The sequence below is a fragment of the Cebidichthys violaceus genome, unplaced genomic scaffold (assembly GCF_023349555.1).
Source record: "Cebidichthys violaceus isolate CVI_PGR_0920_01 unplaced genomic scaffold, fCebVio1.0.p SCAF_1, whole genome shotgun sequence".
Taxonomy (NCBI): domain Eukaryota; kingdom Metazoa; phylum Chordata; class Actinopteri; order Perciformes; family Stichaeidae; genus Cebidichthys; species Cebidichthys violaceus.
In genome coordinates, this window is record NW_027176262.1 from 3,750,338 (window position 1) to 3,772,837 (window position 22,500).

Sequence of the window (22,500 nt, forward strand, 5' to 3'; positions counted from 1 at the left end):
GTGAGCGGACTTGAAAGTGTGCGATCGTGTGATCGTGGGTCGTCTCTCTGCTACAATGCATCCCAGATGGCTGCTCACTCAACAGCTATGTGTCTTTTGGCACCGGGCCTCCTGTTTGTGTAGTCTGCGCTGAAGTGCTTATGAGTATTTTTTTTGCGTGGGTTTATGACGAGAGCGGGACTTCATCTGTGCCGCTGATTTATACATCTATTTTGATGCTTTCCGTCCTCGTCTGCCTGCCAGCCCCCCCCCCCCCCCCCACATCAGTCTCCCTCTTGTCTTCTTTTTTTTTTTAACTCATGCAGATGGTTCTTGTTGTGCGGGGTAAGGTCACTGCTATGCAGGGCCTTCGCACCCGTTGCATGCTGGGTAATGTCTCCGCCCTAATGCGTCTCTTCATCAAAGAGGGTTCGCTACCAGATTTCTGTTCATTTCACAGTGTGCTGCTCGGCAAGAGAAGGTCTATCGGCTTGTTTTCACTTGACTTTATAAACTGCAGTCTGGCGTTGTTCACATTTTTACGTCCACCCGCCAAGACACATGCGTGGACTTTATTTTGGACTTCCTCCACATTGCCATCTGAGTATATTTTGGAGGGAATTTCTTTCTCAGTTTAAAGGAATATTTTGACGCGTATTTAAAGTTAGACGGGGGGAGATTGACGCCACTCTCACATCCAGCCACAGCCAGCAGCACGCTAGCTTAGCTTAGCATAAAGGTGAGGGGCTGTGTTTGAAAATCGCATACCAACACTGTTACTTTAACCCCCTTTTAATTAAAACAACAACAATGCCTTCACTGAGTAAAGCATCCGAACCCATATAGACATCTAGAGATGCATAGTGTGTCATGTAAATATACACATATGTTAGCATGTTCTTTGGAAGGTGTGAGTTAACAATAAGATTTGCTAAAGGTACTGGTGTTAATGGAGTAAATGCGTTAATTAGCATAATTAGCGTAGCGTATTTATAGAGGAACATTTGCATAAACGCCTCTTTGTAATTCAAAGTCAAGGTGAATGCGATGCACAAAGCACATTAATCCATATGGGTAAAAAGGTTATAGAGGATTTCATCTTCTGGCTTTTAATCCATAGTTTGGAACATCTTTGATCTTTTTTTTTTTTTTTAACAATGACTACATGAATGCCTGTGAATCTGCGTGCGTCGTGGTGCTGAAGTTGTTGTGATGAGTTCAGGCTCTCTTTCTCTGATTCGGTCCTGAGCTTTGAATTGGATAAAGCCTTCCCCCGGAAAAATGTAATCTTACAGTGAAAGAACGTAGAACACGTTCGTCTTCACATTTCCTCAGCAGCGAAAAGGATTTACAAGTCTGTGTTTAATCTGAAGCATCGGAGTGCTCGGCCCTTCTTTGGAGGACAGTACAATGGAACATGTGTCGGATGAATGTTCAGTGTCATCCTACAGTACAGATACATATCTCTAATCTACATACATTAATATAAAGGGGTTTGTTCTTTCTGTCTGTTCTCGTCCTTCTGGTATCTTCTCCGGTTAAACTTTTCCTGTCAAACCACGCAAACCCCCCCCCCCCCCCCACGCGTTTCCATTTTATTAGAACGAGTCATTCCTCCATCCCTCCGCTTCCTCCACTTGTCCCGGCACCGTCAGTTCACATCATTTCACTTATGAGTCTTTTGCTTGGCATCTGATGTCTATTCGCTCACTCACTCCTCCTCTCCTGCTGCCCCCGAACCCATATGAGGGCAGCTACAGGGCTTCTTGTATTCCCTTACCAGCAGCCCCCCCCCCCACCCTGTCCACTACAACACAACCCTCCACCTCCCTTGGTATTACACACCAGCTATCTTTTACCCCTTACACCCACACACACACCCACACACACACACACGCACACACACACACACCTGCTGCCAACCAGGTGCCAGTCAGGTGGCGCTCGGCCCAGAAATGACTGGCACAAGCCTCGACATGTGTGGAGCTGCAGAGCGTGTGTGTGTGTGTGCGCGCGCACACGTGTGTGTGTGTGTGTGTGTGTGTTTGGCAGAGGACGCGTGCCTCACATGCCAGAAATGAGTAAAGCCACTCGAGCTGTTTCATTGGAATACTTTGAATGTGTGTGTGTGTGTGTGCGTGCGTGCGTGTGCGTGTGCGTGTGTGTGTGTGTGTGTGTGTGTGTGTGTGAGAGACCCACAGGATCGTCTAACTGCCTTTGGCACCCTTTACCAGTAACATAGCAGTGATTATGAGAAGTGATGTGGTTGTGTGTGTCTGTGTGTGTGTGTGTGTGTGTGTGTGTGTGTGTGTGTGTGTGTGTGTGTGTATATATATGTGTGTGCTTGTAAACTCAGTGTGGCAGAGCAGAGAGGTTTCGTCCCTCCAGTGCACAGATCACCTCTTACTTATGGACATCACATATGTTCAGTGTGATATTTGTGTGATTTCACGGCCCGTTTTACCCAGGATGCCGATTCATGGGTCAACCGGACGGTAAGAAAATAACAGAAGAATACTTTTAGACGTTTCTCATGTGCTGTTATTTTATCTTTGCTCTCGATTCCTCTATATTTACAACAGTTTGAGACTTGTCTGGATGATGTGGACTTAAGAGAAGGGAATTTAAATCGAAAGCGGAGGATGCAGTTAATTCAGTCTTGATAGAAAAGCAGAGGGCGCACGCCATGACAGATGTGTGTGTGTGTGTTTTTTGTTATTGTACTCCTGAGCTTCTGTTGAGGGTTGATGTGACTGTGGAGGAATGAAAACAGTAATTATCATTTTTAAGCAGGTCATGTTTTGATGGCGTCATGTTTCATTGTGCACGGGAAATTAGCATCGCTAAACAAGCCAGCGGGCTGAATGGTCTAATTAAGCAGCAGAGGAGTGTGTGTGTGTGTGTGTGTGTGTGTGTGTGTGTGTGTGTGTGTGTGTGTGTGTGAGCGTGGCGATCAGCATTCGCTCAGCGTTCTCCTTGTTTCTTGGAGAGATGAAAGCACCCCCCCATGCTTTGTGTTCATTAGCGTTAACGCTGTACCTGTGTGATTTGTACAGGAGCCGTCTCTGAATGGGGAATCAATGGAGCATCGTGGCGGGAAGCGTTCGTGACGCCGCGACGCTCCGACTGCCTTGTTAGGGATGATAACTGCGTAACGAGCTTCTGCTAATCAATGGAATGCATCCCACTTCACTCATAATCCTGGATGAGACGCAGGACCACAGTCTCGGCTCAAAGGCTCTCAAGCGGCTTTTTCTTTAAATTATAGTTTGTTGCATTTAATTAGCTTTTTAACGAGCCTTACTGTTAGATTGAGTGGGAATGGTTGCTGTGTGTGTGTGTGTGTGTGTGTGTGTGTGTGTGTGTGTGTGTGTGTGTGTGTTAAAGGGAGTCAGTTAGTCCTGTGTGTCTTTTTTTTTTGGTGTGTTTTTAAACCTCTTGAGCAAATTATAGTGATGCAGCCCTTTAGGCTGCTGGTTCCCAAAAATGATTTTTCTAAGGACCCACTTTTTTAAAAATGACAAACCATCACAACCCAACTCACAATAGTCCTTATCTATAAATCGCAAGAAGAGTGACTTTCTGCATGAATGCACCATTTTTTGCTGCCATTTCCTCATCACTTTATACTATCTTGAAGAGGTAAACCAGCTATTTCTAAGAGATACATTTGATACAACTTTGTTTCAAGTATGTGTTATTGAAAACATGTAGACTTTAGACTACATAAATGCATTTAGGCATTGTATTATTTTTGTGTATTATTTTTGTGTGTACAGCTTTTTCATATTAGATTCAATGTTAAAGGATAACATTTTTAACACAATACGAACATTCAGGCGCCCTCATGTGGCTCAAAGGTGTACCGCAGACATAAATGTTCACTACGAAAAATAATGTGTCGAATCCGACGAAATGATTCGTTATCCACGTAATCAAGGACGAGGAACTATAAAGACCCAAAAAGCACACACACACACACACACACACACACACACACACACACACACACACACACACACACACACACACACACACACACACACAGGGTGGACAGGTTCCCCGTGCGAAACAAGAGGTCACAGATTTATTTACACTTTCGTAGTTATTTTTTTTAACCCAAACAACAATCTTTTCCTCAACCTAACTAAGTAGATTTGTTGCCTAAACCCAACTCAGTAGCTTCCTGTGAAGACGGAAGTTTATTTTGAAAAGACTTTATGCATTTAAAGAGTGGAAATTGACACTCATTGTTGGTTTTCGCTGGACAAACGAAAAGTACTTTTTTTGTAAGATATCATAAGAACTGCTGTATGAGGATACGTTGATAAAAGACTATGGAAGAAACTCAAAAACAATCTCCCGCATCTTTTAGTAATGGCTGCTCTAGGTTGCTCTGCACCACTTAACCAGCGTCCCTTCCTGTCGCCCACAGTACCAGGGAGCACGTGACCCCGGAGATGAACAAGCTTCGTCAGAGCCTGAGGAGGAAGAAGCCCACCTACGTGCCGGAGGCCAGCAGACCGCACCAGTGGCAGGCGGACGAGGAGGCCGTACGGAAGGGCAAATGTAACTTCCCTGTGCGGGTGAGTATCCAAAGCCGGTACGGTTCTGGTCCACTGTGATAATCACATGTCAATGTGAGGGGAATATTCTTACCATAAACTCACAGCGTACGTCTGACATAATAAACACTATAATTCTGCAGGGCCAAGCAAAAGGGGGAAAGATGAACACAGTGTATTTATCACAACCCACGTCAGTGCTTCCTGTTTAAGAACCCTCCAAAGTAAAAGGTGCACTAGATCCTCCTTTATTCAGACCTTTATCCTTGAACACCACAGAAGAAGAGCAAGTCCAGAATCTGCTGATGGACACAGCCTTAAACATTTAGGTCTGTTATACAACAGCGTTACACTGTTGCAATTTATGAATTTATTCAAAACTTTTATTTTTAATTTCAAATGTGTTGTCTAAGATTTTAATTTGGTTATATTTTGTTTTTCTTAAAGGAACAGTTTGGTGTTTTGGAAAAATGTGCTTGTTGGAGCCGTGAGGCAATTAGCTTAGCTTAGCATAAAGACTGGAAACAGCCAGCCTGATTGTTAATGCTAAGCTAAGCTAAGCTAAGCTTCTGCTGGCTGACGCTTCATATTCAGTGTACAGATATGAGACTGGTATCCATATTCTCATCTAACTCTCTGCCAGAGAACAAATAAGCGTATGTTTCAAAATGCTGAACTGTTCCTTTAAAAAATGCAAAACACCTGATTAGATTTTTGGAGTTTGAGACAAAAATATTAAGCATTTTAATGTGCATCTCATGGTGAAACTTACTGTCGGTGAATATGCCCAACATGTACATGGATTACAGACTGTGTCACACAAACATGGCAGAGTTTGGAGTATTTATGATACATATTTGGTGGATTGGTTGCTTTAATATTGGAAACATGTGAATTTAACCTTTTTTTATATACTCACATCCAATAAATAAAGATATTTGTATATTAGTAGGACTGAAAAGCCTTTATCTTTATACAAACCAGGTTGTAATTAAAGTGTCTTTGTGCCAAGCACAGACAATACGTGCAAATAAGAGGCATTATTGATGGGCCAATTTACTGATAACCAGCGTCGGTACGTGAGCGTGCGCTGTCACCCTATCGCTGAGCGGCGAAGTGATTTGTCGAACGGCCGGTGAGAGACGGAGGACAAAGAGGGAGGAATGACATCGAGGTGGAGTTGTAGATTAAGGACTCCACGGGAAATGACAGGGTGAGGGATGAGGGCGCGCTGAGGGGGGACGAGAGAGACATTGTGAGATATGAAATGAGAGCGAGAGAGAGAGAGAGAGAGAGAGAGAGAGAGAAAAGACAGAAAAGGGCTGCAGACTGAATGTAGAAGCAGAGGAAAAATACGAGGCAGAGAGAGAGAAGGAAGAGAATAGTGTAGGAAAAGGCAGCGTGAGTGGCAAGCTAATGGAAGAACGGTCCTGATGGTAATCGCTCCGCAGACTTGGCGATGAGATGGGCGGCCAAGTGGAGCTTAGAGCTTTACAGCGAGGCACCTCTCAGTCTCTTTATTGTAGCTTTTCTTTCCTCCTCGTCCTCCCTCGTTCCTCCTTCCTTTCCTCACGTCTCTGCCCTCGTCTCCGTTTTCACTCTAAATGTATTCACGACTCATGCACTATTAATGCCTCTGTGAGAGCCGCTCAACCGCACCAGAGGGAAAGAAGACAGTGGGCTGCTGTTTGTTGTTGCTCAGAGTGAAAAGTGTACTTCTTTTAGAGAAGCAGCGAGTTTGGAAAGTTCTAAAAAAAAAAATGTCCTGCCGGAAACAGACACGAATATTACGTTAATTCTCTCTTGATTTATTCCCTCAGTAAACATTGTAAACATGAGTTTATGGTCTCAATCTCTAGTTTACAGTCTTCTTCAATACAGCATGATGTTCATTTAGTACATTATGCTCCATTTAGAGTCAAACAGACCATAAAGCAGGCTTTAGGGCGTGGCTACACCGTGATTGACAGGTCTCCACCAGAGCCGTGTACGTCGTGTCTACGTCACTCCTCCTCTGCCCAAATATGGTCACTTCCTGTTCATTGGTTGCAGTCCGCAAACGTCCACTTCTTATGTACGTACATACGAAGGCTACAAAAGAGCTTTATGAACAGTCCTGTTTTACCAGCCCCCATTGGTTTGGTTCTCCAAAAGACTAACGATACACATATAACAATAGACACAATAATACTCATTCAGTGCTAACTTGCATAACAAGTCCCCGCTCTCCGGGGATACATGTGGGCTGAACACATGAAATATTTACCACAGTTAGGAGGGGGCTACAACACAAACCCCAGACTAAACCAAGTTAGCTCATGCGGGTGATGATAGGTTCCTGCTGTTTTAAGAGCATAACATTATATTTGTGACAGTAGCATGTATGACGCTAGATATATGCTGGATGTCTTACCTTAAAGCAAAACACTACCAGATGTCTGCAGGGTTTCATTAAAGAACCTGCAGAGGAAAAGTTCTAGGTTCTGAGAGATTGTAAGTGTAGCAATGAGTTGAATTTTCCATATGAAACCATCCGTCTTCACCTCTTTCAGCTGCCACCAAACTGCTCATCAAAGCATTGATAATAAAAACCTGGTGAACTTTTTTCACATTGTGTAATTACCGTTGCTGCGCAAAACCATTCACCACCTTGTTAAAGTCCAGGGCTTCTTGCCCGGATCGCTGGATGCTAATTGCGAATCATGCACTCTGAACATTTTCCACCAATTTACTTTTTGCAGTTACTCTCGTGCAGTTTATGAAACAACAACAACTTCTCATGTTTGTTGACCTCCTCGCAAAGCTCTCAGTCATTAAATCTGGTTTGTTTTAACCCCCCCCCCCCCCCCCCCCCCCCCCCCCCCCCCCCCCACGTCTTCCTCTAACGACGACATCGCTCTGGAAAAACTGTCTCTTTTGTGTTCTGGGAGCTCAAAACCGGTAACGTTTCTATTGTGTTTTAGAAAAAAAACAAAACTCTCATTCATAACTCTGTCACGCTTCACTTATTGTTTACAACAGGTATATCAGTTCAGGGACCAATCCCCCCCCCCAAAAAAAAACCTCAGAGCTCTCCTTAAGACTTGCCTCACCACTCGGCTTCCAACTGGAGCTTTAATTGAGTCTCCGTGGGCTCTCACAACAACACTGGAGAGACAACAAAAGATGCCGTGAGGCTGTAAATTATTACAACCCCGTCCTTATTATCAGCAGCAACATGTGGCTGTAAATCCAGAACGGGTGCTTATTTGCCACTTTCCCTGTCAATTTCACAGCACTCTTAAAAATACTGAATCTAACGAGGCTTGTGGCTGCTTTCTCTTTTTTTTTTTTTTATGTCACTTTCGTCTCCGTCTCTTGTTTTCACCGTCTTTTTTTTTCGGCTGCATCTGTTGATAGTTCTGCTCTGATCTCTCTGCAGTACCTGGGGTTGGTCGAGGTGGAGGAGTCGAGAGGGATGCACGTGTGCGAGGAGGCGGTGAAGAAGCTGAAAGTGGTAAGTATACATCCACACACACACACACACACACACACACACACACACACACACACACGCAGAGAGAGAGTCCCCTGCTGAAGTACTTCAGAGCTCATTACAGACCCAGTTGCAGAAAAGCTCACGCAATATAAAGTATCGACCAAAAGGAGCAAACGCACACAAACACGCGTTCGATACCGTCTGCGGTTGCCCCCCCCCCCCCCCCCCCCCCCCCCCTTGTTGTTGTGTTCTCTTCTTCACCACCTTCATCTCCCTCACACCCCTCCCCGGTGGGTCTTATTCCACATCTGTCTGTCTGCTCAGCAGTCTGATCCCACTACGCCCAAGAGAGCAGAAAATGAGACTGAGGGCTAGCATAAACACATAGAAATGCACACTGACACACACACACACACACACACACACACACACACACACACACACACACATACACGGTTTCCCCCCCCTGGGAAGCTGGATTGGATCAAGGAGCGTGTGAACAGAGTGACACAGACCGGCCAGTGTCAGACAGCCACACACACACACACACACACACACACACACACACACACACACACACACACACACTTTGTTGCAGCGAAGACAACCGTGAGTCTGTGTCTTCACATCTGTAAGCTCGGCGTCTTTTGAAGTTAACCTCAGACTTTCGTGTAAGAATCAGGCTGCGCAACAAAACTGATCCGAAACCTGAAGTAGAAACTTTATCGAACAAAAGGCACCACTTTGTCAGGAAATCTCAGCGAGTTAAACTGAATCACAGTTGAACTGCATACAGGAGAGATGTTTCCTTCTCGTCTCCTCCCACCTCCGTTCCCTTTCATTCGTTCTTCTCTTTTGATTCTCCCTCGCTGGGCCGACTCTCTCCTCCATCTATGTTTGCGTCCTCCTTCAGCTCCTTCAACGTTCTACCAAAGTTATCTCTTTCTTTTGATTTCACCTCCCAATTTAGCTTTCCTCTCCTCCTCCTCCTCCTCCTCCTCCTCCTCTGTTTTCCCTCCATCACTCTCAGTTTCTTCACCTCCATTCTCACTCCCGCTGTCTTCCTCTCAATGGGATTATGCAAAAAAAAGAAGAAAGAAAATGAGGCTCCGTGTCGCTTCGCAGTGGGTTTCAAAGCCTTTTCCTGCAGCGCTCTGGCTTTCTGTTTCCCTTACTCACACACAAGCTCATATGCAGACTCATGCACACACACACACACACACACACACACACACACACACACACACACACACACACACACACACACACTTGCACACTCACATGGAGTTGTAGCTTTTTTAGCCCGTGCATATTTATAGCCCGGCCATTGCCGAGTGTGTTATTAGCTCTGCCTGGTGCCCTCCTCTGGAGAAGCGATCCTCAGTGCCAGCTGGCACAGCTTTTTGACTCTGCCCGCCTCTCCGATCTTAGCTCACCACCACCTCATCTGCTGTAACGATGTAATGAGCACTTTACATAACCATGAGTAGTAGTAAAAGTGGCTTTTTTTACATAGTTGTTTGTTGTTCACACCTCTGATGCAGCAACATCTGGTGATATGCGACTTGGTTGGCTTGCCTCTTGATTTATAAATGATTTACTTAAGACTGCTTCTCTCCTTTTTTCTGTCTTTTTCCAGAGCGGGAAAAAGACAGTCAAGGCGGTGTTGTGGGTTTCGGCAGATGGACTCCGGGTGGTGGATGACAAAACTAAGGTAAAGCAAACACATTTTTTGTTGTTGTTGTTTTGTTCCATCCTCCCCCTCTGTCTTCCCTTTCTATCTACTGCATCAGTCACTCAGCAACAAGGACAAGGAGGGGAAGTGTGTGTCCCACAGCCGTGCACAACACACACCGTATACAGGTGTTCTGTCTACGGCTTCGTCCTCAAGTCTCCGACGGCAACAAGGAAGAGCCTCCCCCCCCCCCCTCCCTCCCTCCCTCCCTCCGTGCAGCATCTTCTTTCTTTAATACGCTCAAATCCAGTTCAACAAGAGTCTCATTCTGTCCCAGTGTGATGACACCACCATGCAGCTACTATCATGATGCTGCCAGGCTAGTGTGTGTGTGTGTGTGTGTGTGTGTGTGTGTGTGTGTGTGTGTGTGTGTGTGTGTGTGGTTTCAGACCTGACATATGTGACTCATGGTTTCTTGCTGAAGGTGCTTAGTGGGGGAGGGAAGATCAAGTAAACATAGACACACACACACGCACACACACACACGCACGCACACACACACACACACACACACACACACACACACACGCACACACACACACACACACGCACACACACACGCACACACACACGCACGCACACACACACACACACACACACACACACACACACACACACACACACGCACGCACACGCACACGCACACGCACACACACACGCACTTGAGGAGTGTCTGGCGGCCAGGGAGGCCTCCAACAGAGTGAGCGCAGATCTCTGAGGCTCTATTGAAAGCCGAGCAGAATAAAGAGCAGCAGAGAAAAGAGGAGAGAGAGAAGCCTTTTTTTTATCTTCAGAGGCCACACACATGACCTCATCCCCCCCCCCCCACACACACACACACACTTTAATCTCCCTCAGTGATGTGTCCCATCCAAACATATTAAAAGATAAAGCTGACAATATATTACATTTTATTACATTTTCAAGAAATAACAAAACCTACGGTCGAGAAAAAACAGCATTCTTTTTAATGCACTGGTCAATTTTGACATTTTGGGCTATTTTGCCTTCATATCATGTTTTCTTTCAGACTACTTTAAAGAAAACATGCAAAATACACATTTAGGTGTTTATTTTAATACATTGTCTAACTGTAAGTGTCATGGTGATATCTGTTAGTAAATGGTTTTTACCTCATTCACCTGTAGTGTCTTCAAAATGTATGTCATTTTACAATACATATCTTTAAATGCTTTTATCTCATTGCTTTTTGTTCTACAAACTTACAACTTTTGATTTTGATTCACTCATTTTTGATTCACTCATTTTCAGCAAAAAAAAAAAAGCTCCGCTAAACCCACCGAACACGACCCGCCCAGCACCGAACGTCAGACACACACACACACAGTTTAACACACTAAGGTTTGATTACAAACCCAGCAGTGATCACCCTCACACTCCTTCCTTCCTTCCTTCCTTCTTTCTCGCCTCTTCATCGTCAGAGCTTTATCTTCAGCTCAGCCTCCGTCTATGAATCAGCAAAGCGCACCTGATGACTCCCACCGCATCTATTCACACTCTTTTCCCACCACCAAGTGAATGCACCGTTTCATACACTATGTGTCTGCGTGCACAATAGAGACGAACTCCAAACGGCCTTCGTGCTGCTTCAATAGAAAGAAACGGTGAAGACGGCACAGAGACGCTCTGACTCACGGGCTGAGTCATCTTTAGCCGCAAAACACACACTTTCTTCTCGGACTTTCGGCACCTCACATGACCGCACGTGAGTCATAAACGCAGAAGACACACACAGCATCTCACTGTACCAAAACCTCTCTCTGCTCAGCCTTTTAACCCCGGTACCAGCATCCCCCTTCATTCACTAATAGGCCCACAATGAATGGACTGTTATTCTTCTACCTCTTCCTCCCTTTCTTTCGCGTCCTTCGTCCTCCCTCTTCCTCTCTCTCCTCATCCTCCCTCTCTCTTTGTTTTCCGGGGCGACACTGCAGAAGAGGGAGGAAGTGCGTGGATGAGTGTGTGAACCCTCTCCTCCCTTTCTTCTCCCTCTCACCCCCCTCCCCCTTGTTTTCCTTCCTTTTCTGTTTTTTTTCGGTGAGTCAAAAGAGGTGAGCCGGGGGCCCCTTAATGTACACAGAGAAAGAGAAGGGCCCCTTTTAGTTTCCTCTGCAGTGACTATAGGCGCTGAGACGGGCTGAATAACCCTTTTATAGACGGATGGGCAAGTGGTGGAAACATCGCGGAGATGAAAAGAGGGTTCAGTGTCATTAGTCTGGAGCCACTTTCTTTTTTTGTAGCCGGTGGATGTGTAAATAGGTCGGCGTGAGAGGGGTTCCATGGGGTGAGCAGAGGTTGAAAGCGCGTGTGTGTCGGAGTATTGGATCAGTCTACAAGCTGGAGCGCTATATTCCCTGTCTGTCATCGGTTGAGCCGCCACGAGGAAGACTAAACCGTGTCACCTGTGATCTACCTGCTGGACCTACGATCCACCTGCTGGACCTACGATCCACCTGCTGGACCTACGATCCACCTGCTGGACCTACGATCCACCTGCTGGACCTACGATCCACCTGCTGGACCTACGATCTACCTGCTGGAGCGATGCGATTTGACTCTGATTCTCTCTCTTTGTCCCCGTTTCTCTCTCTCTCTCTCTCTCTCTCTCTCTCTCTCTCTCTCTCTCTCTCTCTCTCTCTCTCTCTCTCTCTCAGGACCTCATTGTGGACCAGACCATAGAGAAGGTTTCGTTCTGCGCCCCCGATCGGAACTACGACAAGGCCTTCTCCTACATCTGCCGCGACGGCACTACCAGACGGTGGATGTGCCACTGCTTCATGGCTCTCAAAGACTCGGTGAGGGGACGGTTAGCCTTAGGGTTCGGGAGATAAAGCGCCTTCCAAGTCGACAAATTGATATCCACTACAGCACTTAATACAACTGGAAGCTTTATGACTTCAACAAAGTTAAACTACAAATAATTGATAAGCATATAAAAAAAACTACACCCCCCCCCCCCCCATGAAAATGTACCGGACTGGCAGTGCAGGTACTTCCACAAACATAATATTCACCAACGCTGTCTTTTTTTATGACGTACACGATTGCTTTTGTACACGTTGTGCTGCACTTTGTTATGACTTTTTATATTCTATAACGCAGACGTGTCTGAGCTGAACACGGCCCCTCGGCCTGTGCCGTTATTATGGGTAATTTGTGTTTGTTTGAGGCTACTAAAAAACAGAACTGCTGAATAAAAAGTACAAAGCTTTCACAAATAGAGTGAATTACATTACTTACAATTGAGCAAGGCTCCGTTTCAAGGCTATGTTTTTAGTTATTTAGGTTTTTACAGATGAACGAGGTTGAATTTGTGGTTTCATTTTTACTTAAAGAGCTGAAATGATAAGATGGTCAATTAGTCGATGAACAACAAAGTATCATCACAACTCGTTTGTTGCACAGGTTATTTATGAAGCAAAAAAATATCACGGTATTTTGCTTGTTTAAGCCTCTGCAATGTGACGATTTAGTGAAGTTTAATATGATTATGAAGTGTATATACTTTTAGGTTTTGGACGAAAACTTTCCTTTGGGGAAACTGCGATGGGAACTTTATACAGATTTATCAGGTTATGAAATAGACAGATGAATCAATCATGAAAACAATCATGAGCTTCAGTCACGTTCCACATATTTCACATTCACAATTTGCCGTGCATGCATCATTGAGACGCACCAGCCCATTCTGCACAGCTGTGTTGAGCGTGATCCAGACCGCGAGAATAGATTATTCATGTGGACGGAGGAGAGAGACGCGGCGCAGGCCGGCGGGATTAGGACAGGGGATTAGACAGAAGCCCGCGGAGTTATCTGTCCGTCTCTCGTCTGTCTCTATTTCCCACCACGCTCTCCACATCTCTATCTGCTCATCTTAAACGGAACTGTGTCTTTCCCATAGCAGTCATGGCCGTCTGTGAAGAGAGACGGAGTGACGATAGGAGGGAGAAAGCAGGGGGAATTAGGAATAAATTGCAAAAAGAAAGCAGCGGGTATTAGATTTATTCAGAGCGGCGGAGCGTGAACTCATTTTGACGTTTGACAGCAGAAGAGATTTGAGGTGGATAGTTGCAGCCTAATCCGATCGTCTCTGACGGTTTTATTTCACGTGAATGTATGAACTTGATTTGAAGGTTGAGCAACAAAACAACACACAACGTCACAATGAAGACCGGAGGTCAAGCGCAGACGTGACCTTTGAAACTTGTGTGTGTGTGTTTTTCCGCTCCACCAGGGGGAGAGGCTGAGCCACGCAGTCGGCTGCGCCTTCGCCGCCTGTCTGGAGAGGAAGCAGCGGCGGGAGAAGGAGTGCGGCGTGACGGCCTCCTTTGACGCCAGTCGCACCTCGTTCGTGCGCGAGGGCTCCTTCCGCTCCAACCCGTCCTGCCAGCAGAGCTGCGGCGGCGAGCGGGACGACAAGCTGCAGGACAAGAAGAAAGGTAGATTTCAAAGTGTGCGCGCATACTCAGGTGTGTCTTTCAAGTACTGCTCATACATGTGACATGTGTGTGTGTTGACCCCCTTTAAAACGTTAAAAGTCAAACTCATGCTGAGGAAACTCATAGAGGGTCACAGCGAGAAGTCACTTCAAATTAGATCATCTACAGATTATGTGATGGGGTTTGAAATGACTTCCTCCTCCAGAACAACCTTCTGCCATCCCAGCCCTCCCACCCGGAACCGCCTCCCCGCCCGAGGGAGCGGCGTCCCCCATGGAGCGGCCCGAGCCCGGCGGGCCTCACGCCATCCCTCGCCGGCACGCGCCCATCGAGCAGCTGGTGCGTCAAGGCTCGTTCCGGGGATTCCCGGCCCTCAGCCAGAAGAACTCTCCCTTCAAGAGGCAGCTGTCGCTCCGCCTCAACGACCTGCCGTCCACGCTGCAGCGCAAGACCGACTTCCAGGACAAGAACCCCGGTGAGTTGAGACGTTCTCGACGTTGGACTCGCTGACGTCAATGCCGTTGGTGGTGGTGACCTGCTGACCGTCTGACCCTGGTAGCTTCTGTTTACCCTCTGCAGAAACTAATTATGTTGAACTGGCCCAATAATTGTGATACAGTCTCTGAGACTGAATGGGTCGTTACATTATGGGTCAGTATTAGTTTTGATTCAATTAGTTTCCTTGAATTTCATTCCAGGGTTCATTTGGAAAAGTAGTTGAGCTTGACATTTAGAGAATCACGGGATGATTCTGGATCAGCAGCAGGATGCCGGGTTCACAGACCGACACGATTAAAGCTGTTCATCATCACACGTCACACTAGAATATTGTTTTCTGATCATATATCTGATCAAATAAATCATGTAAGAATAAGTGAAAGCTTTTTTACTAGCTGTAGTCAGAGAGGAACCTAAATCACAGAGAGGTTGATGATACTAACAGTCAATTTAATTTCACTGGTCTTGTTTTTAGAGGTGTTTGATCCACATTTGACTCATACTTGGTATCAAAATGTTTCCCCAGTTCTCACTTTGACATCCACTGGATCTCTCACTCACACATTTGTTGTTTTTTTTAAGAGGGATTTCGCAAACTCAAATACCCAGCTTGTTATTTGGTTGTTAGAAGTCGAGGAACATTGCTGCTGCCTGTACACACAAACAGAAAGCACACATGCGGGACTCGCTGTTCCACTGACGTCACGGTTGTTTGCTGATCGGAGCATTATTACATTTTCCATTTGGCTTCTGTGTGACCTCCGTCCGAAGAGGTCCGAGCGAACGTATTGCAGAATAAACCGTTGGCACACGTCAGATGCATTTTTTTATTCCTCTGCACCGGCGACACCCGTACCTGGAGGCTTTATGTTTACGGGTCGTCCATCCGAACGCAGGGAGGCCTGGAGGGAATTTGGCAGAAACTTCTCCTTGGACACACAAATTAACTGATTTTAGAATTTGGTGATCAAAGCTCAAAGTCACTGTGACCTCACGAAACACATTACCCGTAAATCAATAATTCATAATCTAATCTCTCACAAACGTCTAATAGGATATTATTATGAAGTGAGGACATTTCGCACAGACAAACAGCAGCTCGACTCGTTGACGGAGGCGGTAATTCATGTTATTCATGTTTTCCTGCAGACAATGTGTAATTCTTCACTTTAATCCGCTTTAAAGAGGCTCGTCTTCTGTTGAATGAGACAAAAAGCAGTTATGTGAAGTGCTGTTATTATTGCTTTTAGCGCCGGTCCTGTGTGACTCTTAAAGCTCTTTTTTTTTTTTTTTTTTAAACAAAGGACAATTAACAATAACTGACTTACCCCTCAGAGGTAACACCCCCCCCCCCCCCCTTACATGGACACACCCACTCAGTGTGGTGCCACAGGATCAGAACGCTCAGCAGTGGAGTTGATTATAGTCATTAGGAGAGATGAGAGAGTTGACTGGAATACTGAACCACAACATTCAACTCCCACTCTCGCTCACATCCACACATCCACACATCCACTCCTTTCATTTCCGTCTCCTCTATTCTCCCATGCTGGTTAAAGTATATATCCAATTTGATGCAGTTTGAACCCTGTGTGCTTTTTCTCTCTACCTCTGCACACACACACACACACACACACACACACACACACACACACACACACACACACACACACACACACACACACACACATACACACATTCACACTGCCTCCCTGCTCCCTTGTGACTCTCACACAATGTGTGTATTGATTTGTGTGGTCAATCAGCTGTCCTGGTTAGCCTTCAGCAAGCCCCCTACATAACCTGCAACTGCACTGAGAGAAACACACACACACACACACACACACACACACACACACACACACACACACACACACACACACACAGACATATAGACACACATGGGAGGTGCTTAGAGTGCTTCTGAACTCTGCGGGATGTTGACAAGAGTGGGGAAAGGGGAGGATCACAAGGTCGGTCTTTGCAGAACAAAAACACAGAGAGATCTTTAATGGGAGACCTTAGACATGCCTCCAGCGCCCTCTGCACCCTGCTATATAATTCAAGGCCTGTAGCCACACAATGCACACTGATTGAGAGAGATATGCATGTGTAAGACGAGTGGGCTTTGTAAAGGTTTGGGGTTTTGACCCACAATGGGCCACTCTGTGGGGAAACATGCATTCATTTTACTTCACTTTAATCCCACTCCTCCTTACATTCGTTCCTTTGCACGTGCGCGTTGTGAAACAAAACCACAATGTCAAAAACGCCACCGTCAAAACTCTTGATTTGTCGAGTGTTTTGGGTCGACTGTGCATGTAGAGCGTGGATGGGGGCAGCAGAAACAGGAAGGATGAGGGAGCGGAGGAGGAGAGGAGGAGAGGAGGAGAGGAAGAAACAAAATTCCTCTGTCTCTGAGGCCGTCGTTGTGAAGGGAGGGAACCAGGGGGACAAGGAACGGGGAATTAGATATTACGTCTATTTATATCTGCGGTCTGCGCAGGAACGGTTAAAAAGCTGTAGTCCAGACCCAAAGTCAGACCGGAAACATTATGCGGCCTAATCCCTCGCTGGTCGGATCAGTTACAGTTGGTTTAAAAACATTCACCTCTGTCTGAGTCATCCCACTGCGCAAGACTCACCAGGCAGTGACATAACAGGCTGAAACGTACATGAATAAAACGCTATATATATATATATATATATATATATATATATATATATACTTGTTTGCACAGTTTTTTCTTGGCATGCACACATGCTTGTGACTTAGTATGAACCTTTTTATTCTTAGTAAGAAGGTGGAGATTAGCACAATGCCATGTTTGTCTTGAGAATCTTGTGTTTTTGATGCTTTTTAGGTCAAGTCTTCAGTTTCTTTGACGCTAACTGTCTCTGTTAAACAAATGAATAAACATTTTTCTCTCTCTCTCTCTCTCTTTTCGTCTGTTTCTCCCTCTACACAATCCTCTCCTTTCCCACCTCGCCTCCCCTCTGTGTGTCCCTTTCTTGCTAGTACCAGAGATGGACATGGGGTGTGAGGGAGACTGTAGTATCAACGCCCTGTGCAGCCAGATCAACAACTCCTTCACCAATCCGTCGGACGAGCTCTTCTCCAACCCTTCTTTGCCTGCAAATGGCCCCCCAGTCTGCATGGTGCCCCCTGCCCTGCCTCCGCCACCCGGACCAATGCAGGGTAAGAAAGAAGAACGGGTCAAGTAGAGCACGCTCTGAACAGTGGTGGTCTAACTCTCCAACTTCATCCCTCTAGGCGCTTCTTCCTGGGTGCAGCCGGAGCCTCCGCTTCACTCTCCTCCTCCTCCCGTTTCTGTGGCGATGCAGATGCAGATGCAAATGCAGATGCAGATGCAGATGCAGAGTGGACACAGGCGCACGCCCTCCGAAGCTGAGAGATGGCTGGAGGAGGTCTCCAAGGCCGTCAACGCTCAACAGACCCCTCCCCCGGGCCCCGCCATCCCCATCATCCCCGGACCGCCCTCCGTGTCGAGTCAGCAGATGTCCAGCCAGGCGGTCATGTCAGCTGCCACGATGTCCACTGTCCCTTTGCCTCTCTGTGCTCTCTCAAGTCAGGCGCCGATGCCCCTCCCACCCATGTCAATATCATCGGTTCCTCTAATACCAGGCCCGCCAGTGTCGGGCCCCCCTATGTCTCTACCTTCCATGTCCATTCCCACCATGTCCGGTCCGTGCATGTCTGGGGCCTCCATGATGCAGCCCTCCCTCCCCGGGCCCCCGGGCTCACTTCCGAGCTCCATGCAACCCTTCCCATTGGCTTTTGATACCACCCCGGCTCCTGTGGGAATGTTCGGCAGCCAGCCTGTCCAACCGGCATTTGTGCATATGCAGACCTACATGCCAGGCCTCGCCAGCAGCATGACGTATCCCAACGCCAGCGTACCCGTGGTCGGCATCACACCATCGCAAATGGTGGCTAACGTCTTCTGCACCGCCACAGGCTCATCCGGTGCCGTAGGAGGACCCAAAGTTGGGGCACTCGGAGCAGCCGGGCAGCACCATTCTTACCCAGGAGTACCCAGTGCAGTCGGGCACCCCGGAGGGTTTTCCACGCCGCCATTCTCTCCCACTCCGCCGCTATCGACAGCCCTTAACGGCCTCCCACCGCACAGCAGCGCCTCGATGGCCCTCCAGAATGGGACCGGCAGCAGCGGCGGGAACTGCGGTAGCAGCTGGCCGCCGGAGGGCAGCCAGCTAACCGCTCCGGCGGCGAGCGTTTCCCAAGACGATGATCGCTTCGAGGCCAAGTGGGCGGCGCTGGAGACCAAACCGGCGCCTCAGCAGCCTGGGAATAAGGCACCAGCTGCAGCAGCCAACCCGTTTTCCAACAATCTTCAAAAGACTTTTGAGATTGAGCTTTAAGCCAGAGTCGGCCCTCCCAAAGCTGTAGCCCTGGAGTTAATACCTGAGAAAGGCGGGCCTATAAGCAGGTCCTTAAAGTTAGCCTAGCATCTGACCTGTGGCAGCCGAGCCACTTGCTACAAGCTCTCGTAGGAGTCGACGTTGAAATGATCTTAATTGCTTCCTTTACACTCCCATGAGAGCTTTGGAGGAAGTTGGCTGCCATTGGATCAGGCCTCTAGCTCACTAGACTTGATGGAATGAATTCCTTCGACTCCACCCGTGCTGCCCACCTCTCTCCCCTGCTTCCACTTCTCCACTCTGGCTTTACTTTACTTGCTGCAAGTCCCTGGATGTACTGTATGTGACCCCCCTCCCCGGAGGACATTATGGGGGGAAGGGAAGGGGGGACACAACTCAGTGGTTTCTTTCTTTAAAAAGGGACTCCACTCAGATGCATTCCAAACCCACGAGATGTTTGTTTTCTTTTTCCTGGTGGAGAATTTAGCGGATACGACTACATCACAGGAGAAGCAATGAAGCGATTGACTGACGATCAGACGGATTCTGATCTTAGCCGAGCACAGCAAAAAGATTGGACACCCGAAAGGACTAGCCAACGCTGTAAGACCCGACTCTACCAACCCAGAGGGACTTACTGACTAATAGTAGAGATTTATGGCCAAATTATTTTATTTATTGTACTTTTTATTTTTTAACAAGTTCTATATACTTAAAAATCAAATTTTTAAAAGCAGTGTTTGTTTTTTCATCCCCTGTATTTATTTTAGTTGAACCGTAAAGATAAGGTGGGGGGAAACTACAGGTCGCAGAAAAGCATTGTGGGAAACTGAGTCATGTAACAGGAACCAAAGCGACCGCGGGCTGATTGCTCCAGCAGTGTGTAGTTCATGTGAGACAGTAAGTGTATATAGCGGCATGTTTCTTCCACCTGTTGGCCCTCACACACGCAGAAATATACGCTCCGCTGCTGGTGATGCCGCATGAGTCAACGTGGCTTCACTGAAAACCCCGCCCTCAAAGGTTACTGGGACATGTGACGTCACGTCAGGATATCCAGCACACAGACACTCCGGGGCAATACAGCACAACGGCCCTTCGGACTCCATCTTCTCCAGACGAACCCGAGGGACTCTGAACAACCCAGTGGAAACACTGAACAAACACTGTGGAACTATAGTTGGGGGGAAAAAAAACCACGATGCACTACATTCCGACTTTCATAATCCTTTAACGTGTTAAAACACAGGGTATAGTCTCATCACGTACAGTATGATTGTGTATTCACCTCTATTGCACTACTGTAGTAGTACTGCACTCATTACAAGATGATGGGTTTGATGATTTGAGGTAAAAAAAAAAAAAAAAAGAGAAGAGGAACATGAGCAGACGTGGCAAACGAAAGCGAAATGAAGGATGTATTTGGGATGCATGTTTATTAAGGATGTTTGACTGAGAGAAAACACAGAAGAATAGGCTGCTGGAGGGATGAGCTGAATGTGAGCGACTGAAGGAGAGAATGGAGCCATGCCTTTAAAACAAGGAAAATGAGATGGAGGAAGTTTGAAGAAAGGAAAAAGAGTGAAGGACAGAGTGTGTGAAAACACTGAGGACAAAGACGCATTCATGGCGTATAGCCCACAACCGCAGCACTGTCTGCTGTTTTTTTTTTTTTAAACATCTTTTTTTTTTTTTGTCTCGAGGCCAAGCCACGTCCATCTCAGCATCATGTTCCTCAGCTCCTAAAAGCCTCACAATCAACACTCTGCATCCTGTTATTTTTAAAATATGTTGCTTATTATATAATTACAGTCCTCATACATATGTGCAACTCCCTATGTAGTCAACACTTCAATAACACCAACAAAGCTTTCTGTGTTTTAACTTGTGAGTCGTAAATGAAAATGCAACATTGCGAAGCAGGAATGTTCTCTATAGAAGGGCTTTTATACGCGACGTGTAGCCAACAGGTTTCTGTATGTTGTATTAAAACGTGTAATCTGACCAGAGACGCTCCCGTTATGTTGCCGGGGAGAATTGACTTGTATGGATATGGACTGCCACTTATTAGGTTTCCTGCTCATTAACTCCCCACAGTTTCATTAGGTCTCTTCCTGTGGCAGCGCTCCGGTCTGATATGGGCTGCCTTCTCAGAGAACATCAAATGTTTTGTGCCACGGGCCTAATTTATACCATCTCTGGCTCCTCCCAGGGTTTTTGTCCTTTTGTTTTCGGACAAATCAATACTTCTTCCCCCGCAAGAAAAACCCCCCAAATCCAAACGTCTCTCTCTCTCTGCCCTCCCCCCTCTCTACGAGACCAGACCGGTTCGCTCCTGAAATCAATGCTTTTGTTTTCTTTGAAGATATATTTTCGCCCTCGACTCTTGTTTGCCGGCCCTCCAAATTATAAATGTAGGTTAATTGTGTTCCGCGTTAAAGCAAACTAAATGACCTCATAAACCTGATTGTAAAACCATAGTTTAGTGACGGTAACAAAGCAAACCGGTGGGATTTATTTTTAATCTTTATTTACAGAATTTTTGTATTTAAACCTACATATTTGTATTGTAATTACATTGTACAAAAGATAAATAAAGTAATATAATATTACTCCTGTTCATGTTTGTTAAGTGGTGACTTTTTAGCTTCTTTTTTTTTTAAATCCTTCCTTCTCTTTCCATCATTTATTTTATGACCTTTTCATTCTCTCAATTTATCTCTTTATCCTTTACGCTTCATTCATTGTTTTTTATTTCTGCTTCATGAAAAACATGTCAAGAGCTAAGAAGAAAAGTGAAGCGTGTGTATTTCAGTCAACTGGACAGAAGAATCAGAATCAGAACTGTTTATTTATTAAGTACGTTACACATACAATGAATTTGACTTGGTGAATGGAGCATAACAATAAGCAGGTTAAACTGGTTCCTGAATGTATTTAAATGGCAGAGCAAGGCTTTACCAGCTAATTGGTAGAAAGCAATAGAACTGCAAAGTGGGAGAAGTTAATTTGGTCACCCCTGGTTCCAAAAATACATTCCAATTATTTTTTTTTCCCGCCGTTTCTACTGCTCGGATGAACATGAATACTTCAGTACAAAAGACTCCATCCACAAACGGGAATACAGAATGAGGGGAAGAATAGGGAAAGAACATAAAATCCCCCAAAACTATTCCTTTAAATGTGTTATTGCTCTTTTGCTACATTGTGACCATTTACCGAAAGTACATCCAAAGACAAAGACATCCAAAGGTGCATCCTCTCCTTTGGTCTGTACCTTATTGTCTCTCTCCACTCAGAGTTACCCCCCCCCCCCCCCCCCCAACTCAATGCAACTGTCTAACCAGCGCTGTCTTCCAGTCGGCCGGACTGATCGGTGCTGCT

General features: G+C 46.2%; 1 protein-coding gene across 6 annotated transcripts in view; it reads left to right on the forward strand.

The window, feature by feature from the left end:
• Positions 1-21,728, forward strand: part of numbl (NUMB like endocytic adaptor protein) — a 56,936-nt gene extending 35,208 nt beyond the window's left edge. For 3 of the 6 annotated variants that reach the window (XM_068706765.1, XM_068706773.1, XM_068706739.1), the window contains exons 2-9: positions 4,415-4,565; positions 7,966-8,040; positions 9,662-9,736; positions 12,433-12,573; positions 14,013-14,247; positions 14,423-14,692; positions 17,735-17,914; positions 17,990-21,728. In XM_068706765.1, coding sequence (XP_068562866.1) covers positions 4,440-4,565; positions 7,966-8,040; positions 9,662-9,736; positions 12,433-12,573; positions 14,013-14,247; positions 14,423-14,692; positions 17,735-17,914; positions 17,990-19,116 — 2,229 coding nt within the window. In that variant the 5' untranslated portion in view covers positions 4,415-4,439 and the 3' untranslated portion in view covers positions 19,117-21,728. Of the gene's footprint in view, positions 1-3,577; positions 3,622-4,414; positions 4,566-7,965; positions 8,041-9,661; positions 9,737-12,432; positions 12,574-14,012; positions 14,248-14,422; positions 14,693-17,734; positions 17,915-17,989 lie in introns of those variants that run through there. The other 3 variants (XM_068706782.1, XM_068706748.1, XM_068706756.1) reach the window with 3 other exon arrangements.
• Positions 21,729-22,500: the final 772 nt, after the last annotated feature.